The sequence below is a fragment of the Macrotis lagotis genome, chromosome 8, assembly GCF_037893015.1.
Source record: "Macrotis lagotis isolate mMagLag1 chromosome 8, bilby.v1.9.chrom.fasta, whole genome shotgun sequence".
Taxonomy (NCBI): Eukaryota; Metazoa; Chordata; class Mammalia; order Peramelemorphia; family Peramelidae; genus Macrotis; species Macrotis lagotis.
The window spans coordinates 186099468-186121929 of NC_133665.1; the positions used below are offsets into that span (position 1 = coordinate 186099468).

General features: G+C 38.8%; 1 protein-coding gene across 1 annotated transcript in view; it reads right to left on the reverse strand.

Moving 5' to 3' along the window:
- Nucleotides 1-22462, reverse strand: part of CACNA2D3 (calcium voltage-gated channel auxiliary subunit alpha2delta 3) — an 804577-nt gene that overhangs the window by 197024 nt on the left and 585091 nt on the right. Inside the window, exons 16-19 of the mRNA XM_074199069.1 lie at nt 21644-21727; nt 4906-4977; nt 4591-4652; nt 2788-2855 (exon numbers count right to left, since the gene is read on the reverse strand). Coding sequence (XP_074055170.1) covers nt 2788-2855; nt 4591-4652; nt 4906-4977; nt 21644-21727 — 286 coding nt within the window. The remainder of the gene's footprint in view (nt 1-2787; nt 2856-4590; nt 4653-4905; nt 4978-21643; nt 21728-22462) is intronic.

Genomic DNA, 22462 nt, shown 5'->3' on the forward strand with positions numbered 1-22462 from the left:
GAGTCCTTGCTTGAATACCTCCAAATACTGAAGAATCAACCCTTCCCAAACAATTCACTGTATATTAGGCAATTCTCACTATTATTCCACCTTTTGAGACAAAGCAAGGCAGTCCTCTAAATATTTGAAAATAACTATCATCCATTTCCAATTCTACCTCCCACCCAGAATTTTATTCTCCTGGTCAAGCATTCCCAGATCCTTCCACTCATTCTCCTATGACAACATTAATCCCTTCCATATCTTCATTGCTTTTCTCAGAATATGCTCCAGTTTGATAGCTGCCCTTCTTAAAATGTGGTTCCTAGAACAGAATGTTCCACTAGAGCAGGGTACAGAGGGCCTACCACTAGTCATGAGATCTATTTGTGTAGTCTGAAATCATCCAATTTGGGGTCAGCAGAGCAAGCTCTTGGTTCACATTGGACATGAGTTCAATAAAATTTTCAAATCTTTTACATAAAAACTATTATCTAGCAAGCCTTCTCCATTCCAGTTTATTGATTTTTTGAACCTGTGTAGGACTTTGCATTGATATTTGTTCAATGCCATCTTGTTATATTCATTTCAGTGTTGGAGTCTGCCAAAATCTCTTTATATTCCATTTCTGTTGTCTGGATTGGTGATTGTTCCCTGTTTCATGTCATCTGCCAAACTTAAAAAGACTTATTTCCAGTTTGTCAACATATTTCCTAAAATGTGGTTGCTGGGATTGAACTTGGGGATCCAGATGTGGTCTAACTGGGGTAGGCCAAAACAGAATTCATTTGTTCTGAACATTGTACGCTGTTCAGCAACCTAGGAAGGCATTAGCTCTTTTGTGTATCATGTTAATGAAAATGATTCACAGCGCAGAAATACAATCTGGTACTGAAATAGACACATATTCGAACAATTACTGGAAACCATTGAAACCAGTCTGGTATGATTTGCTCATTGCAAAGTAGTGCTGTTTGTTTGCTTTTTTCTTCTTTTTTCTAATATGACATTCATGTGAAGACTTTTGCAAAACTTAAAGTGTTTCAAAATGGGAATTACTGATTGCATTGTCTTTATTATCTCTTGGTGGTGGTCACACATTATTGATGACTTTTCTTTGGCTATTGTGGATAGAATTCTGAACTTGTACTCATGAAAGCCCAGGTCCAAATATTGCCTCAAACAAATGAGTTGGGTCATCCTGGGCAAATCATTTAATCTCCCTTGTCCTCATTTTTTCTTTTATAAAAGGGGGGGGGGGGGGTGGGGGCAGCTCAGTGGTGCAGTGGATAAAGCACCGGCCCTGGAATCAGGAGGTACCTGAATTCAAATCCTGCTTCAGACACTTTATAATTACCTAGCTGTGTGGCCTTGGGCAAGCCACTTAACCCCATTGCCTTGCAAAAACCTAAAAATAAAAATAACAAAATAAAAGGGGGACAATGAACTTCTCTACCTGAAGGGATTATTGTGAGGTGAAAATAAGATAATATGTGGAAAGTGTTTTACAAATCTTAAAGCCATATATCATTGACTGAAAGTAAGACTCCAGTCATTACTTTGGACCATACCAGGGATTCATGAAAAGAGAGACTTCTCAAGTGAGGAAACTCTCTTTCCCAGTGCATAGTGGTGCTTTTCCTGCAAGTTCTTGCTTTAGAAGGTTCCTGGGATATGAGAGGATCAATTATTCCACTAGGGTCTGAGGCAGGACTGGAATTCAGGATGAGCTGATTCTGAAGTCTGCACTATATCCTCAATAATGAGATGCCTTTTAGCCTTCTCATTCTCATAATTCAAATGATCTATCCTCTTAGGATGGCCTTCTGGACCTGGAGTTAGGAAGACATGAGTTTAAATCCTGCCTCAGATACTGTAGGAACTTGGCAAATGACTTAATTTGAATGTTAGCATTTTTCTTTTTCATTTTCACACTCTCATGTTGCCTAAGCAATTTACAGAAGAGTTTGTTCAGTCTCCCTCAGTTTCCTTACATATAAATGAGGATAATAATAGTGAATCCAGATTTTTGTGAGACGAAAAAGAGAGATTTATACATCTTAAAGCACTATATAAATACTTCTGATTATCATCATCATCATCATTATTTTCTAACCCTTACAAAGATGGTAATGCTTCTTCTTTTCCTCTCTCTACATTTTCTGAAGACTTATTACACTTGATCTAGGTTGAGGATTTACTTGCTTTTCCTGCCAGAAACTTTGGCCTTCCTACTCATTGGATATTTTAATCATATATGATAGTACCTTCTTACTTATAGAGAGAATCATCAAGGTAAATTCCTACTATAATCCATACTTATTTTGCTAATGAAGAATCTGAAGACCCAGAGAGATGACATCATTTGCCCAAGATCATTTTGCCCATTTGCTGTGGGAGAACCTTGAGAATTCAACCCATTTCTATTGTGAATATCAAAGGATTTCCAAATATTACTAATACTGAGATTTGCCTTTGCAAATTAATGTGGGGAACAAAGAGTCTAAGAGACTTGTGTAAGCCATGACAGGCAGAAAGGAAAGAGTTCTTTGTTCTGGAATAAGAAAACCAAGCTTAAAGTTCCCTTCATCTTCTTGCCACTTCTGCTGCCTTGGGTTATTTATTTTTCTGAGACTACTGTGTAAAATGAGTTGGAATTATTGCCTTCTAAAAGTCCAATGATGTAATCAACCTACCCTGAACAACAATGTTGAAGTGGGAAAAGAAGCCAAACCTAACTAGCCCTCTTGGGCTCCAAAGTTTCTCTATTTAAAAAAAAACCCTCGGAAGACAGAGAAAGGACCTTACCTTCTTCTATGGTGACATTTCCTCTGAAGAAATATTTCCCATGTCCTCTAGAGAGAGCCACACCTAAACTGTGCAGAGAAATAAAGATCTTGAGATCAGGCTCTGGTTGGAAGAGGCTTGAATGTTAGCATTTTTCTTTTCCATTTTCACACTCTCATTTCATGTTCTCTAAACAATTTACAGAAGAGTTTATTCAGAAAAAGGAAAAAAAGACTTCTTGATTAGAACTTGGGATTCTTGGGTTCAATCACTGTTTCTTGAAAGCTGATTCTGAGGGGATGTGCCAGCAATAATTGGCTGCTCTGTTTGTGTGTGTGTGTGTGTGTGTGTGTGTGTGTGTGTGTGTGTGTGTGTGTTTCTACAAGATACGGCTAAAGCTCAGCCTTCCAGAGGAGGAGAAGATACACACACCCTTTGCTGGTCTTCAACCCCTCATGTTGCTGACCAAGATGCTTCAAATCTTTGCTTCAAATCTCATCCACTCAATATTTCTAGAAATAACCTGTGTTGTTATACCTATAGAACCAAGGCTGTGAGTGAGTGGAACTTTCTCAAGGATAAAAGTTCAGACTTTCAACACTATCTGGAATTGGTCAAGAATTTCTCTGATCATATCCATTCCTTTGTGACAATATAGATAAATATATAATGTATAATAATATATTATATAATATACAATGTATAATGTATATAATCACTCTCCTATGCTTAGTCTGTTTAATGGTTGTTCTCTCCTGGCATAATTCAAATTAAGATTTAAATCTTAAAAACAAGCTTCTCATTTAGAAGATGCCCTTACTGGTTCATAAAGTTCCAAAGGCAGATACTGCCTATGTTCTCTTTGAGTTCCAAATAGGGCATACTGGTGATCCTTCAGAATATCCCTCATAGACAAGAAAATGATTTCTTAGAGAAGTTTATCATTAAAAATCAACATTTTCTATTCCTCACACATGAGCACACTAGAGATCAGAATACTCAAATAGTTGACTTGCTCACATTTGAAGCAAAGATTTTATTAATAAACTCATTAACTTATCAGAAGTTAAAAATATGGAGAAAAGATTGTTTCAGTTGTCAATGAATTGTTAGAAACATGACACTGTACAGTAAAATTGTCATTTTTCACAATTATTTTTTAATGCTTTTTGTAAGGCAATGGGGTTAAGTGGCTTGCCCAAGGCCACACAGCTAGGTCATTATTAAGTGTCTGAAGCCAGATTTGAACTCAGGTACTCCTGATTCCAGGGCCGGTGCTCTATCCACTGTGCCACCTAGCTACCCCCACAATTACTTTTAATGAAAGCAATGCTTTTGAGTTAGTTGAAGAAAAAGGAAGAACAATTCTAAAAATGAAAAAAAAAAGATTATAGAGGACTAGAGAGATTATGTCTGTAGCCACTGTACTTAGGTTTAGGTGATAAAAAGACAAAGAGTGACTTATTAGATATGTAGAAGTTAACTGGTAAAGATTTCTGGGACCCTTTGGACACTTACAACACCTCTCATCTCTTGAGTCCCCAGACCTCCTTCCCCCTCTACTTCCTCCATCTTTTATTCAATGGAAATCACCAAAGCTATGCATTCAGAAATGGGACGTAAAGTCATGGTCAAAAGTGTCAGTTGCCCTGGGATTTTGTGGGCCATTGTCCCAATTCTGTAAAAGACCCAGGGGTATGTTGGGAAAGCCCCCTCCTTGGCTCTTTTCAACCTTTTGATAATGATGGTGATGAATATGGTGCAAGTCAGTAACTTTGTACAAACATAACTGATGAAATGGCCAGCTATCATGGTAAATTCTACCTGAAAGGCGTGCCCTTGATGTCAGTGTAATAGTAGTCATTCGTCATCACCAAAACCCGTTTCTAGATCAAAGGAGAAAAACAGTCAGAAAAGAAAATAGGTTAGCTTACCAAGTGCTTATTCCAGAAAATAATAAATAAATAATTGGATATAATATGAAAAAGGTGAATGGTAATCCAATCTTTTTGGATGATAAATATAGACAAGAGGAAAAATGACCCCAATAAGAACTTTATTCCAGCTATCAACTTCAAAGATAATTTTGTCCAGTAGTTGGTTTTAAATGGGACTGGAAGAATGTTTTAGAAAGTGTACCCCTTTATCCACTGTCTTCTTGACCTCCATGGAAAATTTTCCCGTCTTCCGATTGACCATGGCATTTCTGAGCTAAAAGAAGGGAATAGATTTGCATTATTATTTCTCTCAGTTGTCACAGAAGCTAGTCTCCTTTTTGTCTGCCCCATGTTTGATGAAGGGGCTATATTAGGCTTCATAAAAAGTAGAAAGTAATTTTCAATTTCCTACAATGAGACCTGAGGAATCTAGGTTATTGGTGAATCTGTTATGCTCAGACTTAGGATCTCACAAAAATCAATAGTCAACTCTTTCCCTCCCCAAGACAAGGAAGACTTACAATCAATAAAAGACTTCCAAATACAAGTTGTGGTCCTAGTGGAATCTTCCAGAAAGGTCCTGACCATGTTGATGAGCTTCTAGTGGGACCATGATCAGTAAGTTTAAAGTTTAAATCATCAAGTTCATAAGTCAAACTGCTGCCACTAACTAACTCAAATCACTATGAAGTAGGGACATTTCTAGATTCCCCCCTGTTGTTCATGTTAGTTGGTTGGTTCTTGTCCTTCATTATCAAAAAAGACCAAAACTGTGTGTGAGACAAATTGTGACTGAGCAGACCAATAGGAGCTTGGATCGCTCTACCAAGGTTGGGCACAAATAGTCCACGTGAATACCTAGGGTAGGTACTCTAAACTAATATGGGTCACATTAAGCCCAATTACTGTCATTATTTCCTTGGGTTTAATCTTTGTATTTTTTAACTGCCTCCCCAGCTCTCAAATAGAATGTTAGATACTGAGAGCAGAATATCTGAGTAACAGTTAGGAAGACCAGATTTATATCTTGTCTCAGACAAAGTGGCATTATCATCCCAGGCAAGTCATTTAATTTGTCTTAGCCTGTTTCCTTCTCTTCAACATGGGCTTATGAATAGCATCTACCTCACAGGGTTGCTGTGTAGATCAAATGAGATTATATATTAAAGTACTTGGAAAGGCTTACAAGATGGCCATTGTGGTTATCAAAGCATGGCAGAAGTTGAATGCCAGGTAATTGCACAGCAGGTCAAGGAAAGAATGGTAATGGCACAAAATGCATCCATTTTAATGCTTTCTTTGCTCAACTGGCAGACCAGCTTGCTAACTCTTCTGTGTTATCCTTCTCCTCCCATCCAGGAGCTTCCCACCCACTTCTCCTGGAGGGCCCCTCAATGGATGACTCTAACAACATGTGACCTTTCCAAGAATTCCAATGAGGACCACAGACAGGATGAAGGATGTGCAGCTGGAGGCCCTAGCGGAAAACTTCTCTGCAGACACAGCAGGCAAGAGAAGAGAGTGGGGCATGGGAGAGCCACTCAGGAGGCCTCACCCCACTTGGCCCTGCTTTTATTTTATTTTATCTTATTTTTTGCTTTTGGATGTTCTCATGCTCACTCTGGCCTATTGAACTGGTTCACTAAATCCAATTCATCAAGATCAGAGTTAACATTCTATGGCTCTGGGAGAGCAAGTGAAGGAACACTATTTCCCCCACTGAAGGAGGTATATATATATAAAATAAAACATGTATTCATTCTCTCTCTCTCTCTCTCTCTCTCTCTCTCTCTCTCTCTCCATATATATATATATATATATATATATATATATATTATATATATGTATATATATATGTGTGTGTGTGTGTGTGTGTGTGTGTGTGTACATACGACATAATATAGGCAATTCTGGAAATATTTTTCTCATTTTAGCTTTTGTGGTTTTGGACAGAGAGCTGGTCCTAATTAACAGTCTACTTTCTATATTTTCAGAACTTCTACATTTATCTTTAACATGGTTTTCATTTCTCCATACTCCTTCAGTTACTCAGGGTCTTCCCCTCCCATTGCCCCATGCAAAGCAGAGAGTTCCTCAAGGACCCTCTTTCCAAACTTGCCCCAGCTGACAAGCTCATGACAGTGTAGTGGCCTTGGGAAAGTGAGCTCCCCCAGCACCAGTTCAGTGATCAGAGTTCTTGAATTTGGGTGTTCTTCCTTCCAAGTCAGAGATCAAATTTGAAGATGACTTCATGATTTTATCTAGAAGCGATAGAGGAAACCAGATTGGCTGAGATAGAGGTTCTGCTAATTACAAGATTACCAGTTACTTGGGAAGAGGGGGAAAAGCATCAAAAGAATTATCTCCAAGGCAAGAAACAGGGAAATTTTGGTAACAATTCTGGATAGGAATCTTCAGAATCTATAAAGTGTAGGTCAGAATTTAGATTGCTCATTGAAGATGACTAAACACATTACAAGAATAAGAAGGTCTGCCATGGCAGAATCAATATATCCATTGCTAAACTTTTTTAAACTTTTTTATTCTTTTAGGTTTTTGCAAGGCAAATGGGGTTAAGTAGCTTGCCCAAGGCCACACAGCTAGGTAATTATTAAATGTCTCAGACCGGATTTGAACCCAGGTACTCCTTACTCCAGGGCCGGTGCTTTATCCACTGCACCACCTAGCCGCCCCCATCGATAAACTTTTTAAAGCAACTATAACATATGAAGAATTGTCCTAGGTGCTGGGGATAAAACAAAAAGACTGATGATAAACTATGTCTTCCTTCAAGCAACTCATAGTTTATCAAAGGAGACATAAGCCTACTAAAGTATATGTAAAAACATAAACAATCTAAATCAAAATTAATTATCAGGGTGAAGGTGGAGGCAGAGCAAGGACTAGCAGCTGTCATATTTGAACTGAAACTTGAAGAACTTAGGAATTCTTAGACATGAAGTTGAGGAGAAATGGGCATTCCAGGCATAGGGTTCAGTTTGGGCAAAATCAGAGATGGGAGTGCGATGTGTGAGGAATGGCAAGGAAGGTCAATATGACTGGACTTTAGAATCTAAGAAGGAAATTAAGGTGTAAGAAGCCTAGAAAAGGTAGATGGGAGCCGGATTGGGAGGAACTTTACCTGCCAAACAAAAAGTTGTATATTTGATTTAAGATTGGTAGGTAATTTCCAATTTTTTAAGGTAATAGTTATGGAATATTATACAGGGGAGACAGATGGTCTATATTTTGCCTAAAGGAATGAGAATACCTGGTCTTCACCTGAATATGTCAACAGGTGCATTTCCATGGAAACCTTGAGTCAGAAGGAATCTTTTCTTACTCTTACTTCACAATAAAAAATTACTCATATTTCCTATAGAAGTACATTATGTTTTATCAGATAGCTTCCTTATAACAATTTTAATAAAGGAGGCAATTCAACTTGTATTATCCCCATTTTGCAGATAAAGAAACTGAGTTTGATCAAGGTTAAACATCTACCAAGAGTCACCCAGATGATAAAAGTGAGAACTTGCATATGAATGCAAGAACACTGACTCAAAATCTAATAATTGTTCTGCTGTAGAGTGGTGTCAAGAGTCAGAGGAATCTAAACTTGGATACTCAGTACCTATGAGACAGAATAAATCATTAAGCCCCCTTGAGACTCAGCTTCCTCCTCTACAAAATCAGGAGGTTAGACTAGATGACCTCCATGACCATTTCCACATCTGATTTTCCTCCTGGGATTTTGTGGTGTCAGTGACAGTTCAGCAAGGGAAGGCACATTCACAGTGACAATGATGCAGATGAGAGGAGGAGAGAAAATAAGAGTCCTGGATATGCTATCATGAATACTTGAATTGGAATCTTGCTTCATATAATCATTGCCTGGGTGATCAGGGGCCAGTGACTTAGGCTCCCTTAACCTCACTTTCCTCAGCTGTAAACTAGGGATGATAATAATAGTGTAAACCTCATGATGTTTTTTTTTGTGTGAATAAAATAAGAAACAGATTACATAATACATATAAAGTTATCTGCAAAATTCAAGCACTATAAAATTCTAATTTTTCTTTAATTGCAGTTTTAGGATGATGGGGGGAGGGGGGCTACAAAGCATTCTACTAAAAGAAATCACTACTATTTCTCTTCCAACCAGAATATACCGCAGAGTGAAAGTTCTCATTCAGCAACAGATCCTCAAGGGTTGAGATGTTGGTGACTTTGACAGCTCTTCTTTTCTGTCATTCTCAAATTTCTAAATTTTGTCTTTAACACTCTGCATCCTCCTAAATCTCCTTCTTGAAATAAACCTTCCCTTCTTGTGCCCCATTTGTAGACACAAAGATATATTATTCCAATATATATAGAAAATCCCAAATTTTCTAATCCTGGGTTCCATTTAAAATATGTTTAAAAGCCTCTTCTTTAACATATTTATATATATAGATAGATGTGGAGATACACACACACAGATATATATATATATATATATATATATATATATATATATATAGAGAGAGAGAGAGAGAGAGAGAGAGAGAGATAGGAAGATAACAACCATCTCTGCCCAATTAATTATAACCTAATGGCTACCATTGTGAGAATCTCTCTTCCTCTCTCTTTCATTTTCTGTTTGCTTGTTTCTGCTTCTCTGTCTCTCTCTTTCTTCCTCTTCATCCTCCCCTCCTCCTGTCAATTATTTTCAATATTTTTGAGAATGTAGAGTTCCAAATTCGGCTTCAGAATTCAAAAATAATTCCTGTCAATAAGACGTTACTAAGAAAGTGATTCTGAAGGTAACAAAGGTAGCTTCGAAAAAGTCTTATAATCTGTGTTAACGATTGATGTATTACTATCTGTGTGACCTTTGGGCAAGTTATTTCAGATCTCTGGACCTTTGTTTTCTCATTCTCAAAATGAGGTGGTTGGATTAGATTATATTTAAAGCACCTTTTGCATCTCAATCTATAATCCTATAATACCATGTCCTAGGAGTAAATAGATTAGCTGGCATGTGAAACATGAAGGTGGAGGAAGAAGAAGAAGGGAGGGAGGGAGGGAGGAAGGAAGAAGGAGGAGGAGGAGGAGGAGAAGGAGGAGGAAGAAGCAGGAGGAAGAAGAAAAAGAATAAAAGGGAGGGAGAAAAAGGTCAAGAGTAATTTTCAACCTACAGTCCTTGAACCTTGTACTAAATTCCGGGCAATATTTGATAATATACTATGAAAGTGACAAATTGTGAACACAAAGGGAAGTGGTAATTACTGAAAGTGATTACTGACAGGCCATAACAGATTAATATTTTCCTTTTTGGATAGTTAGAACTGTTAATAAGCTGGGGTAAAAGAGACTTTTCCATGTAATAAAAAATAGTCTTCTGACAGAACTATGCCAAAACTTCTTTTCCCCAATGATAACTCCTGATTTTTGATCCCCTTCTCCTCAGCGATAATAAGATTTCAATAAGGGAGAAAACTGATGTTCTGCTAGGGCTGGTCTATTTTTTTCCCCTCAATGGATGCACCCCAGATGACTTTTTCCCCCAGAGTATTCCCTTCCCTCCCATGCTTAAAAATTTATAGTTGCCTCTATCAACATTGTCATTAGACATTTAGATTAAAAAAAAATTTTGCAGAAACAATTAACCTAGACTTTAGCAAAGTGAGAAAACTCAAGTTGTCTTTGTGATCAAATGGAGATGAGAAAATTAGGCAATAATTTAGATAGATAAGGGTATTGGCCAATGATCTCAGTCTAGATGAACAAGCATTAGCCTGCCATGTTGAAAGAGTTCCTCACTTGGAAGAGGTTGAGGCTCATACTTCCAAGGCGAGTGTGATTCCATTTAATGGAAGATCTTTGGAGACGAGTGCTTTAGGCACAGACATTCAACATCTCATTATGGCCTGAGAACAAGCTTTGATTCCCAAGGTACCAGGAAGAAACTTATAAGATCCATTCCAGCACTAGTGAAATTATAGCACTGATCTGAATGTGAAATTGGTGGCATCAGTACTGTAACAGATTATGTATTTAATTGGAGCCCAATCACTTTGGAAACAAAAGGCATCCCCTGAGATACTGAAGAAAATGTTTGCGTTTCTGGTTTTGCCATTTTTTTTTTAGTAAACAGAATTTTATAAAAGCTAATTGAATTTAATTAATTAAATAGAATTATGGTGGTAATCATTGGCATCTAGCAATGGGGTGACATAGTAGGATGGGGGTTTAAACCAAGAGTTAGGAAAGAGACATCCTCAATTCCTCAGGGGAAGGCTAGATGCGTGAGAGGGAAACATATTTGACCTCAGTCAGCCAAGATGAGTTGAAAGTGCTACACTTGCAGATGGAAACTTTTCAACTTATTAGAACCAAAAATGATGGAATGACATGCTTGGGTTGAACCTATGCTTTCATAAACAAAAGATGAAGATTTGGCAAGGAAAGCTCGGGAGATTTTATCAAAGATGGAGAGTAGTGCAAAGTTCACTATATATTAGACATTTGGTAACAAGGAAAAAAAAGTTAATATGTCAATGGAATCTTACACTGGTCTGGGGCATCTGAGTCGCCAGAGCAAGGAAGTTGCTCATCCTACTGTATTTTTCCCTTTCCCAACTAGAATTCTCCTTAATTCTACATTCCAAGGTATACCAGAACTGAACTCTGAGATCAACTGTCAAATTTATAATATGAGCATTTCCACTGAAGAAATGGGAAAACTCTACAAATCAGGGCTCGATTAAGTGTTATTTTGACTCCAGAAGTCATAAAATGGTAACAAAGCAGCTTGTATTGTGCATAGACTTTTCTCTCTTTTTCTCCCCTTGAATTTAGTAGGCCACTCAAGTTCCATATATTTTTTCAAGGACATGAGGGGGTTACAGGGTCCAAAGTGGGTCGTGAAGACAGGATGAGCACAGAAGATGATTAAAGAATTGATGAACTCACTGGTACAAAAGTATTCATAGCAGCCTTGTTGGTGATGGCAAAGAATTGGAAATTAAGTGAATGTCCTTCAGTTGGGGAAACGGCTTAACAAACTGTACTATATGTATGTGATGGAACACTACTGTTCTATTAGAAACCAGGAGAGATGGGAATTCAGGGAAGCCTGGAGGATTTGCATGAACTGATGCTGAGCAAAATGAACAGAAGCAGAACATTGTACACCCTAACAGCAATATGGTGGAGATGATCAACCTTGATGGACTCGCTCATTCCATCAGTGCAACAATCAGGGACAATTTGGGGCTGCCTGCGATGGAGAATCCCATCTGAATCCAGAGAAAGAATTGTGGAGTTTGAACAAAGACCAAAGACTACTACCTTTAATTAAAAAAAAAACAGTATGTTATCTTATTAGGTAATCTTGCTATCTCTTATATTTTATTTATTTTTTCTTCTTAAGGATATGTTTTCTCTCTCAGCACATTCAATTTAGATCAATGTATAGCATAGAAATAATGTAAAGACTAACAGACTGCTTTCTGTGGGGGGGTGGAGGGAGGGAAGTGAGATTAGGAGAAAAATTGTAAAATTCAAAATAAATAAAATCTTTCTAAGTCAAAAAAAAGTATTGATGAAGGAAGTGGAAACATTTGCCATGGATGAGAGGGGATTTAGACAGAACATAATTGCTGTGTTCCAACTTTTTAAAGACACATAAAAGAAGGTCTAGATTCTTTTGACATGGTCTGAGAGCACAATCAGAGGTAATGAGTAGAAAGTGAGAGAGAGGATTTACCATTGTTTTGTTTTGTTATTGTTTTAGACTTTAATGACTAAACCTATTCAAATAAAGAATGAATCACATCAAATCTTAACAGTTTTCTCTTAACTAGCTCTTCAAGCAGAGGTTGGAAGATACTTGTTAGACATATTTTACAGAGAATTCCAGGACATATCATTTTGTTGAGTAGGTGACTTCTGAATCTGGTCCTCCTTTGATATTTCTTGGATTCTGTGACACTGAGATTTCACCAACAAGAGGACTGCCAGGCACCACTGACACTGGATGCACATTGAGGTCTTGCCTTCTTTAATTTAAGATTCTGCTAGCTTTATCTCAATAATTGGGCAGGGGGATTTCCACCACCTTTGTATATCATAACCTGTTCATTCTTCCTCATTCTGGAGAGTTTCTTTCCATGGTTACCTATTAATCTTTCAGAAATGTATCACAGATCTCCTTTGAGATTTTGCATGTTGGATAAGTACAAGAGCAACACTTGGTATCTCGAACAGTGTCCCGTCCAGTTTCTTTTCCAATAATATAATATGTTTAGGACATGACTTATGTTTCTTTTCATCAGTCACAAATCATTCCAATCCCCAAGTATAGGCCTAATATCTGGAGGTGGTGATGTTCGATCTCTCTCTCTCTCTCTCTCTCTCTCACACACACACACACACACTCACACACCCTACTCATATACACATAATTTCCTTTAGGAGAATAATGCTGAAATGCAATTTGGAAGTCAGGAACTCTCTCCCAGTCATCTAAAATGTCAAATTAAATTCAACCCAACCTCTTCCTTAAATTCTGGGCCCAGATCATTTTTGTGTGTGTGGAGGCCATGTACTTATGGACTAACAAGGGAATGCCCAACTAATTGCATTTCATAGTCAAGACAATAAGCAATTATTAAATACCTACCATGTGATAGGAATTGTTTTAGTGCTGGGGGTACAAAGAAGGCAAAAGCATGGTTCCTTCCCTCAAAAAGCTCACAGTTGAATGGGAGAGACAACAACCTAATAACTGTACAAAGAAGATGTGCATAGGTTACATTGGGGATAGCCTTGGAGGGAAGGCATTGAGGCTAGACAGTATGCATACTTTCTTCATTAGGCGTTTTTTTTTTTTCATGTTGATTCTTAGGTTGATTTCCTTTGAGCTCCCATGAATTTTCCAAGGACACCTTGTTACACTTTAGGGCTTGAGACTCTCAGCACATTGCCATCTGGAGGACCATGCGTTCCATCCTTCAATTTGGAGTCAGAGTGAAATTGTCCTCTGGTTTTACTTATTGTAAGAATGTCAATATTGACATGATTCACTACCTTCAATAGGATGTCAGCTGATTTCCATTTTTTTGGCCAGGAGGTTGGGAAGTTAAAATTGTGAGGTATTCAGCTGTGAGTAATTGGAGGTTTCAGATGATGTGTCAAAACAAAAACAGTTATCAATGAAAAATAATCATTAGCCAATTTGAGGATCAAACAATAATCAACTCCTTCATCCATGGACAAAGATCTTATGTTTATAGTACCAACAATGAAATTCATGTTTATCTAGTGCCTAAAAGCTATGTCATTTGGAGCACTTTCTGCTATCTTTTCTGCTCCTTGCTTACTGTACTACAGAAGAGAAAGGGGCTGTAAAAGAAAAGGAACTCAAAGGATATTTTGCATGTTTTTATTAGTTTCATGAGTTGCCGTGCTCAGACTCCATCACTAAGGGACTAACTAATAGGGATGAGAGGTCATCTGGGGCCAGGGACCTAGCTGAAGTTTTTATAGCTTGTTAGTCTTTGGCAGAGCTCATGTTCCTCCAGCATAGCTTTGAAGAACCAAAGCTTACCGGCATGTCAAGGAGACTGCTAGAAGTGGGGTCTTCCCCACCTCTCTAAAAGGTCTCCTATAGTAACAGTGTTTATGGTGAAAAAGTTTTTCTTTTCTGCATTAGGTGGTAGAAGAGGTTCTAGGTTCTTTTGGATCTCAGCTCTTCTCCCTTGGGCCAGACACGAGCAAAGGAGAACAATTCATACCTCTACTGCCTTCCTTCCTGGAGCATCATGAAAAATGGGAAAGGGTTCCAGAATTGTATTTTATTAGCGATAAGAGATTAGCTACGTAATGTAGACTTACAGGAACTTACTTGCATAAATATGTATTTAAATATCAATGATAAAATGGCATTTATGTTGCTATATATGAATATGTGTGTAGATACACACACTCATATATTTATGAAACATATAATACACATACACACTTATAGAAATATATGCATAAATATATGTATGAATACATATATAAATATATAAAGATATGTATATATACACAAAAATAAATATATGTATTGATATAAATATATAATATATATGTATAAATATATATAAATATGGGGGTATATATATATATTTTTTTTTTTTAACTTGGCTGGGGCAGGAGGAAAGCAGATGGCCAGGTATGGATTTCAATTGGTTCAGGGAACTCCTTCCACTAATTTGGTTTGTGTACTCATCTCTACACCACAGTCTTAGATTTACACAGACCTCTGAAAGAGTAAATAACTTCCTCAGAGTCTCACAGCCAGTATGGTGAGAGGTAGATTTTGTTCCCATTTTTTTTTTACTCCAATATCAACCTTCTATCAACTGTAGCATGCCATCCCTCATATATCCTTTCTGACTCTGTGCATGCATGTCTTTCTCTGACATTCTACACTCATTCACCCATAGTCCACAGCCCAGCCCATGATATGTATATATATACATATATATTTTATTATTTTATTTCTAGACATATATGTACATATGCATGTCTAAGAATAAATCACCTAATCAATGAGTTCTCACAGCTAAGTCTTGTTTCCCTCCTACTTCAGATTTCATTTGGAGGCACATGTGGTATAGCAAATAGCAAAAACAAGCATCTTGTAATATCAAGAACCCTAGAGGAATGGGACAGTTAAGCTTAGGTGCACTGACCCATCTCTGTCAGTGACACCATGGAATCTGAGATCTAGAACCTCCAGGGTCCTTAAATGAGGAAATTGAGGCCTGTTGGAAATAGATTTTTAAAAACTGTATCGTTCATTCTTCAGGGACTATTGAACAAGCGAATGCTGATTTTCTAATATCCAAGCCAGGGCAGAGCTTAGGTGGACCCCTGGGAAAAGCATCTGGAATTGTTTTTTGCCTCTCTTCTCAACTAGGGAGAAATATTAGCTCCAGCTTACATAGTACACTCAAGGTTTTCCTGTTGCTGTTGCTGTTTCTTTTTGCAAGACAATGGGGTTAAGTGACTTGCCCAAGGTCACACAGTTAAGTAATTACTAAGTGTCTGAGGTCACATTTACATTCAGGTCTTCCTGACTCCAGGGTCCGTGCTCTATCCACTGCACCACCTAGCTACCCCTCAAGGTTTTTCAAAGTGCATTATGCATATCATCTCAACTGATCTTCATTAGAGTGTGGTTTGGTTTCTTTTCTTAATCTGCTGAGGAAAAATTAAAGTCTTGGGGGTTGCAAGTTAACCAGGTTCATAGAACTAGTTAATATTTGAGTTAGACGTCAAACCTAGGTCTTGCAAACCCAGTCAGGGCTCCATCCCCACCATTGCACCCCTTCCCTGGGGTCCCATCAAGTGAGAGAGAAGATTAGGGACCTTGGTGAGACCTTCAAAGATCATCTGGGAGCAAAAATGGTCCAGAATTAGGAGGGAAGTCATGAAGTCTGACTGCCTCACTTTTCAAATTAGAAATCTAAGACAAGACCATGTGATAAGACGTTCCAAGGTCACACTGGTTTACAAAATGGCAAAATTAAGATTTGAACTCAGTTCTTGGAACATCAAGTTTAACCCGGGGTTGCCCCAGAGGAGTAGGACAGTCAAGCTTAGGTGAATGGACCCAAGCATCAATCAACGTATCTGATCAAAGGGTGGCAGGGCTCAGGCCTAAAGGCAACTGGCCTTGGCACTAATCCATGGCATGCAGCCTCTCTGGTTGCCACCTGGCACAGTCTCCTTCTGGGCTGTACCCAGTCATTAGGCAATTTTTCCAAGAATTCCCAGAGCCTCTGACTAATTTCTTCTTGTTGTTCACAACACTCAACCTGGAGAGGCTTAGCTGACCCCTTGAAGGCTCAACACAATCCACAAAGCCACCAAGTTTCCAGTTGGCTGCCACCCTCCCCCTAGGTCTTTTCTGAGTCTGGTTTTTCTTGTATACCTAGAGGAGGCTATTGATGGAATTTTGCTGATCACTTGGGGGCGGGGGTGATTAGACAAAATTCTACCTATACAAATAAATCAATAAGTTTACTTGATCCAACTCATTGGTTGAGAAAGTGAAGGCAGAAAGCAAGATGGCCTCCTGCCACCTTGGACTGGACATGGGTGAGTACAGATCCCCCTGTGGAAAATGACACCCTTCTTGGGCAGAAGGCCTTCCAGGGCTTAAGAGAAACAGGATGGATGACCGAGGAAAGGAGGAGAGTAAAGACCGTGGCCAAACAGGCTTGCCACTGTGAGAGAGCCTACTACTAGGAGGTAAAAATAGACTCCGGCATGAAGCACCTGTGGTGAGTATCCTCCTCCTCCTCCACCAGCTGCAGCCCGGCTGTTCTGGGTGGGCTGCAGTTTGGTTGGGGGGGGGGGGCATAACTGAAGCATGAGATGGAGAAATTGGAGAAGGTCCAGAGGAGCGCTACCAAAATGCTGAAAGATTTAGGAAACGCACCATGGGAAGGAAGGTTTATAGAACTCCAAAAAAAGAAAAAGACTGGGGCGGGATTTTAATTAGAGTCTTCAAGTAAAGGAAGGAGTATGAGTTATGGGGAGCAGCTGTTGGCAGTTTCTCCTGAAGACAGAATAAGTAAAATGCTTACAAGGCAGTAGAAGGGATTAGGATTAGCTGGGAGGTGAGGCTGAATTGGATGCCAGTGCTAGCTCACTCATCCTTCCACCTTTTCTTCCTCCATTCTTCTTTCTTGCATTTTCTTTTGTCTTCTTCCCTTTCTTCCTCCCCCCTTTCCCTCCCTTTATTTCTTCTTTAAACAAATATACAGTGTGGTATAGAAAAATCATGGATTTAGAGTATAGGAAAAAGTGAAAGTCTTCATTCTTTTTTTTATTTTAGTTTTTGCAAGGAAATGGGTTTAAGGGACTTGCCCAAGGACACACAGCTAGAGGCTGGATTTGAACTCAGGTCCTCCTGACTCCAGGGCCAGTGTTTTACCCACTGTCTTCATTCAAGTTTAAACCTACATCTGTCTGCTTCTCCAATCACCAATCCAATTCATTCTCTACAGAGCAGTCCAAGGTAAATCCTCAAAATTCAGATATGTTTAGGTCACAACCCTATTCAAAATTCTCAGTGGTTCTCTACTACCTCTGGAATAAAATAAAATACATCAGTTCAGCATTAGATGCTCCCTGAAATCTAGCTCCTCCTTCCCATTTCTATCCTTTTCTAGCCAATCTGGCCTGTTGTTCCTTTTTTTTAAAATTTTATTTATTTAGAACAATGGGGTTAAGTGACTTGCCCAAGGTCACACAGCTAGGCAATTATTAAGTATCTGAGGTCACATTTGAACTCAGGTTCTCCTGACTCCAAGGCTGGTGCGCCATCCACTGAACCACCCTGTTGGTTCTTGCAGATGTGGAATAGCCTACTTTCTACCTAACAGGTGGTCTTCATGGAAGAATTCATCCCTTCTTCACTTCTTAGAATTCCCAGCTTCCACTTATCACAATTCAATTGTCATTGGCTACAAGAGGCCTTTCATGAGTCCCCCAACTACTAGAACAATCTCCCTCTTGCAATCATTCCCCCCCTTTTAATCATTGAACAAGAGAAAGTTTGCTCATCTCTAGTAACAGAAGGCCTTTCAGAGCAAGGAGGGTGATGTTCATCCAAAATCAACCATTGATTCAAGGGAGCCCAACCTGAGATTGTTTTCTAACAGTTATAGATTCTTGTGTTCACTTCTGTATGTACGTGGATGTCCCAAAAGTCCTAATTAATCAACATGAAAGCTTAAAACTTTAGCTTTTAAATTTAAGCATTAATAATAAATATTAAACCTTAAAGCTGCACTAAGATATTGGGACAGGGTATATTCTTAATAGAAAGTGAGTTTCTTTAGGGGATGGACTCTTTCCTTTTAGCCCTTATATCCTTAATGTCAAGTAGAGTGTCTTATAGATAGCTACTCAGTACGTGTTCCTTGAATGTAACTGAATTATTTCTCACACTCTTGCTTCTTCCTCCCTTGTAATTAGATATATGATCTTATTCCCATCATGCTTCTCTTCCACACAGAAAACTGCATGTACACCCAACTTCCTGACAATGCGTAAATGGGATCAGCATCCTAGGAACTGGAATAACCAAGACTCTTGGAGTTTTTTAATGTAAATGTCCAGAAGATAATTTTCCACATTTACTATCCACGCTGCCCCCCACCCCTTCCCAATTGGTTAAGTCCAAAGCTTAGCAGGTGTAGACAATTGGCTCTTGACAAAGCAGAACAGGAGTGTCAAGCCTCCAGGAGGTGGGGTACAGGGTGTGTCCAAGTCAAAGAAGCAATAAAAGAACATTTTCTAAGAAATGGAATATTTTGATTAAAAGTAGAGATAAAGGAGTTCTGATGATGGACACACCCAACTGCAACAATGTTAAGCCTCTCGACATTAGAGGATCCTGGGTTTATCAATGAGATGATCCAGGGTTCTGATTAAAAAGGAAAATATGACTTAGAAACCAAAATGATTTTTTTCCAAAGAGTTATTAGCAATAAGAGATGTTATCTAATTGGACATAAGCGAGTCTGCACTCACTGGATAGAAGGAATTGAGCAATAAATTATCTTCTGGAGCTGGCCCAGGAATCATGCTGCGAACACAGGAAAGAAAAATGAGAGTGTCAACTTAATTTTGAGCAGCAGATAGGCGTAGAGATACAGGGCCAGGAACCCTTTGAAGCAAGGATACCTAAAGTTGAGTTTTTCTTCTCTATTTATTATTGCCAAAATGAACTTAATGGAGAAACCTGTTGACAATAAACATAAAAATCATTACAAAAGAACATGGAAGCATGCTAAGCTCTCAAGAATGGAACTGAAGGGAAAGGAGAAGTAAAAGAAATGGAAAATAAAATGACTACCTCATTGAAGCATGTAGTCTGATGTTTGGCCATTATAAATCCACCAGGAGTACATTAAAAGAAAGGGTGAAAGAGGATGACTCAGAAGGAATAAAAAAAATGGATATGAAGCTTCCAAGGTAGGCAGAAGGGCTCACTGAGAACCATAATGGAAGACAGGAAGAGTCTAAAGACATGCAGATAATGTTTAATTGCATCAGGTTACTGGTATGCATGAGGAAGAAAATGGTTCACATCACCCTCTACACACACTCTACATTCCAGTCAAACTGACCAATGCATTGTTCCCCATATATGGCATTCTCCCACCTTCAGGTCTTTGAATAGGCAGTCTCCTATGCCTGATACTCAGCTTTCCTTATATCTACCTGCTGAACTCCCTTTACCCCTCAATGCAAGAGTTGTCCCATTGAAGGTTTTTCCCATTCTGATTCCCCTTGCCATTAACCATCTCTCTACCCCATCCTCCATTACTTTGCATTTACTTCATATAGAGATATTAGATATAATGTATGGATACTAAATACAACAAAATTTGCCTTTTTTTACAAGTTCTATTTCTATAAAAACATATAAAATATAATTTTTTGAAGGCAGGAATCATTTCTTTTCCTTGAGTGTTTGTTTGGTTTTTGGTCTTTAGCACATTTTTTTCCTCTGGGATGTTCTAGAATTTTTTTTTTTAGGTTTTTTGCAAGGCAATGGGGATAAGTGACTTGCCCAAGGCCACACAGCTAGGTAATTATTAAGTGTCTGAGGCCGGATTTGAGCTCAGAGACTCCTGACTCCAGGGCCAGTGCTCTATCCATTGCGCCACCCAGCTGCCCCTAGATGTTCTAGAATTTTTAATAAATGCTTGTATGATTTTTAATTCATTAGATTTTTTAAAAGAATAAAATAGACCAGACACTTACAGAGCAGGATAGCAGTTAAATTTCTAAAATTTAAAAAAAAAACAGCTACAGGTTGCCTATTTGATGGGCAAGAAAGAAAATAGATTTATGCCAGTTCAGAGGGTCCACACAGCAAAGCATCTGAAGAGACATAAAACTCTTAGGATTGACAGATGAGATCTATCCTGTATTTCTGAAAGGCATGAGAAATAAATTGGGGAATCACTAATGGATGTAGTCAAAATTCTTTTGGTAAAAGAGAGATAATATGGACATATATGGAGTAGGTAGAGGTTAGAAAGAAAGTGACATGATGAAGAAACTTAAGAAAGGACCTAAATAAGATACAAATGAGAGAATGGAGGCCAAGAAATGTGACTTTGGTAATGGAGATATGATGAGGGAAGGAAAAAAAAACACAACTAAATAGCAGGGCTGGGGAAGGGAACATGGAAACATGGGAACACCTGGAAAGTTACGACTTAATTAAGGACAGTCTGCCTGGATTCACACAAAGGCAAAGCGTGTCTAACAAATCTGATTTATTGAGGAAGTAACAAAAAGACTTGACAGAGGTTAAGTCGTGGACATAAGGAACGCTTTTGATACAGCCTTGGAGCAGAGACTAAACCTGTGAGGTAAATAACTCTGGAGGGCCAGACTTAGGTGGGGAGGAGGAGGAGGAAGAGAAAGGAATGAAATGAGATCAGACAATTTTTTTAATTAAAATATAATAGGGAGCAAGAAATGAGGAGATAACCCAGAAACCCAGGACCAAGATCTAAAAATATGGTCAAATGCCAGGTGATTTTGGGCTAACTAGGAAGAGTGTAGATTTGCCCCATCCTTCCATGGGCTCCTAAATTGGTGGCAAAGTCTAACTTTGTCCAGACTGAGGAAGACCTGCTATGAAGATGCTGAAAAGGGAAACACTGACATAGTAGGGATGGGGATTGGAGGCATACTGGGTGACTCCTCCCCTCTGAGCAATGAAAGTCAGAAAGAAGGAGGTGGGCTCTTGGCTCCCTCTTCTGATGGCGGCCACTGGGTGGGCTCCAGAGTAGCCTCAAACAGTGGCCAGGTATGGTAGAAGGAACCCACCAAGGCTCCTGACAAGAGGCTTCCAACCAATCACTTACCACATCATCTCGGTCTTCCCATTCCACTTCAGAAAGATCAACACTGCTGTAGTTGGGTTTCCTCCTCTTCTTTCCCTCTTCATACTAGCAGCAGGAGGGGAAGAAAGGAAAAGGAAGAAAATACATGGGATAAAGATATAAGCAGTCATGATGGCAATTTTCTAGCCCTAGACCTCAGCGTAGGATCGCAACTATGGAGAGGATGCATTGCTGAGGAGCAAAGAAGGGTGCCAGTACTTGGTGTGTTAGCAGCTCTGAAGCAGAACCTCACTATCCAATGAATATTATAACCAAGCTTTTCTGTTGGATACTGATTAATCTCTCTGTCTTTTTCTGTGTCTCTGTCTCTCTCCCTCCCTCCCTCCCCCAAAGACAGAGACAAATAGACAGATGGATAGATTAATTTACATATTTTCTCTCCAAAACCTAGTAGAAGGGATGGCTTTGTCCATTGGGAGAATTCTCTCCCCCTCCTCAATACCTTGGAAATCTGATTCCTCCATAAAATGTTGGGAATATGTGCAGTGCTTTCCTATTGGTGGTGTTACAAATAATGTACCAGTTCCTGGAGTTAGGAAGACTAAAATTGCATCCTTTGCCTGACTCTTCTGGAGAAGACTAGCTGTTTAACCTGACCATGTAATTTAAAACATGTTGGACCCTATTTTGCTTATTCATAAAATGGGGATAATATTGTCACCTACATGGTGGGGTTTTAGTGACAAATGAGATCTCATCTATAAAATACCAGATCAATGTTAATTCTGAGCTCTACTCCCCACATGTGGTGGTTTTCCAGGTCCTATCCACCTATCAGTC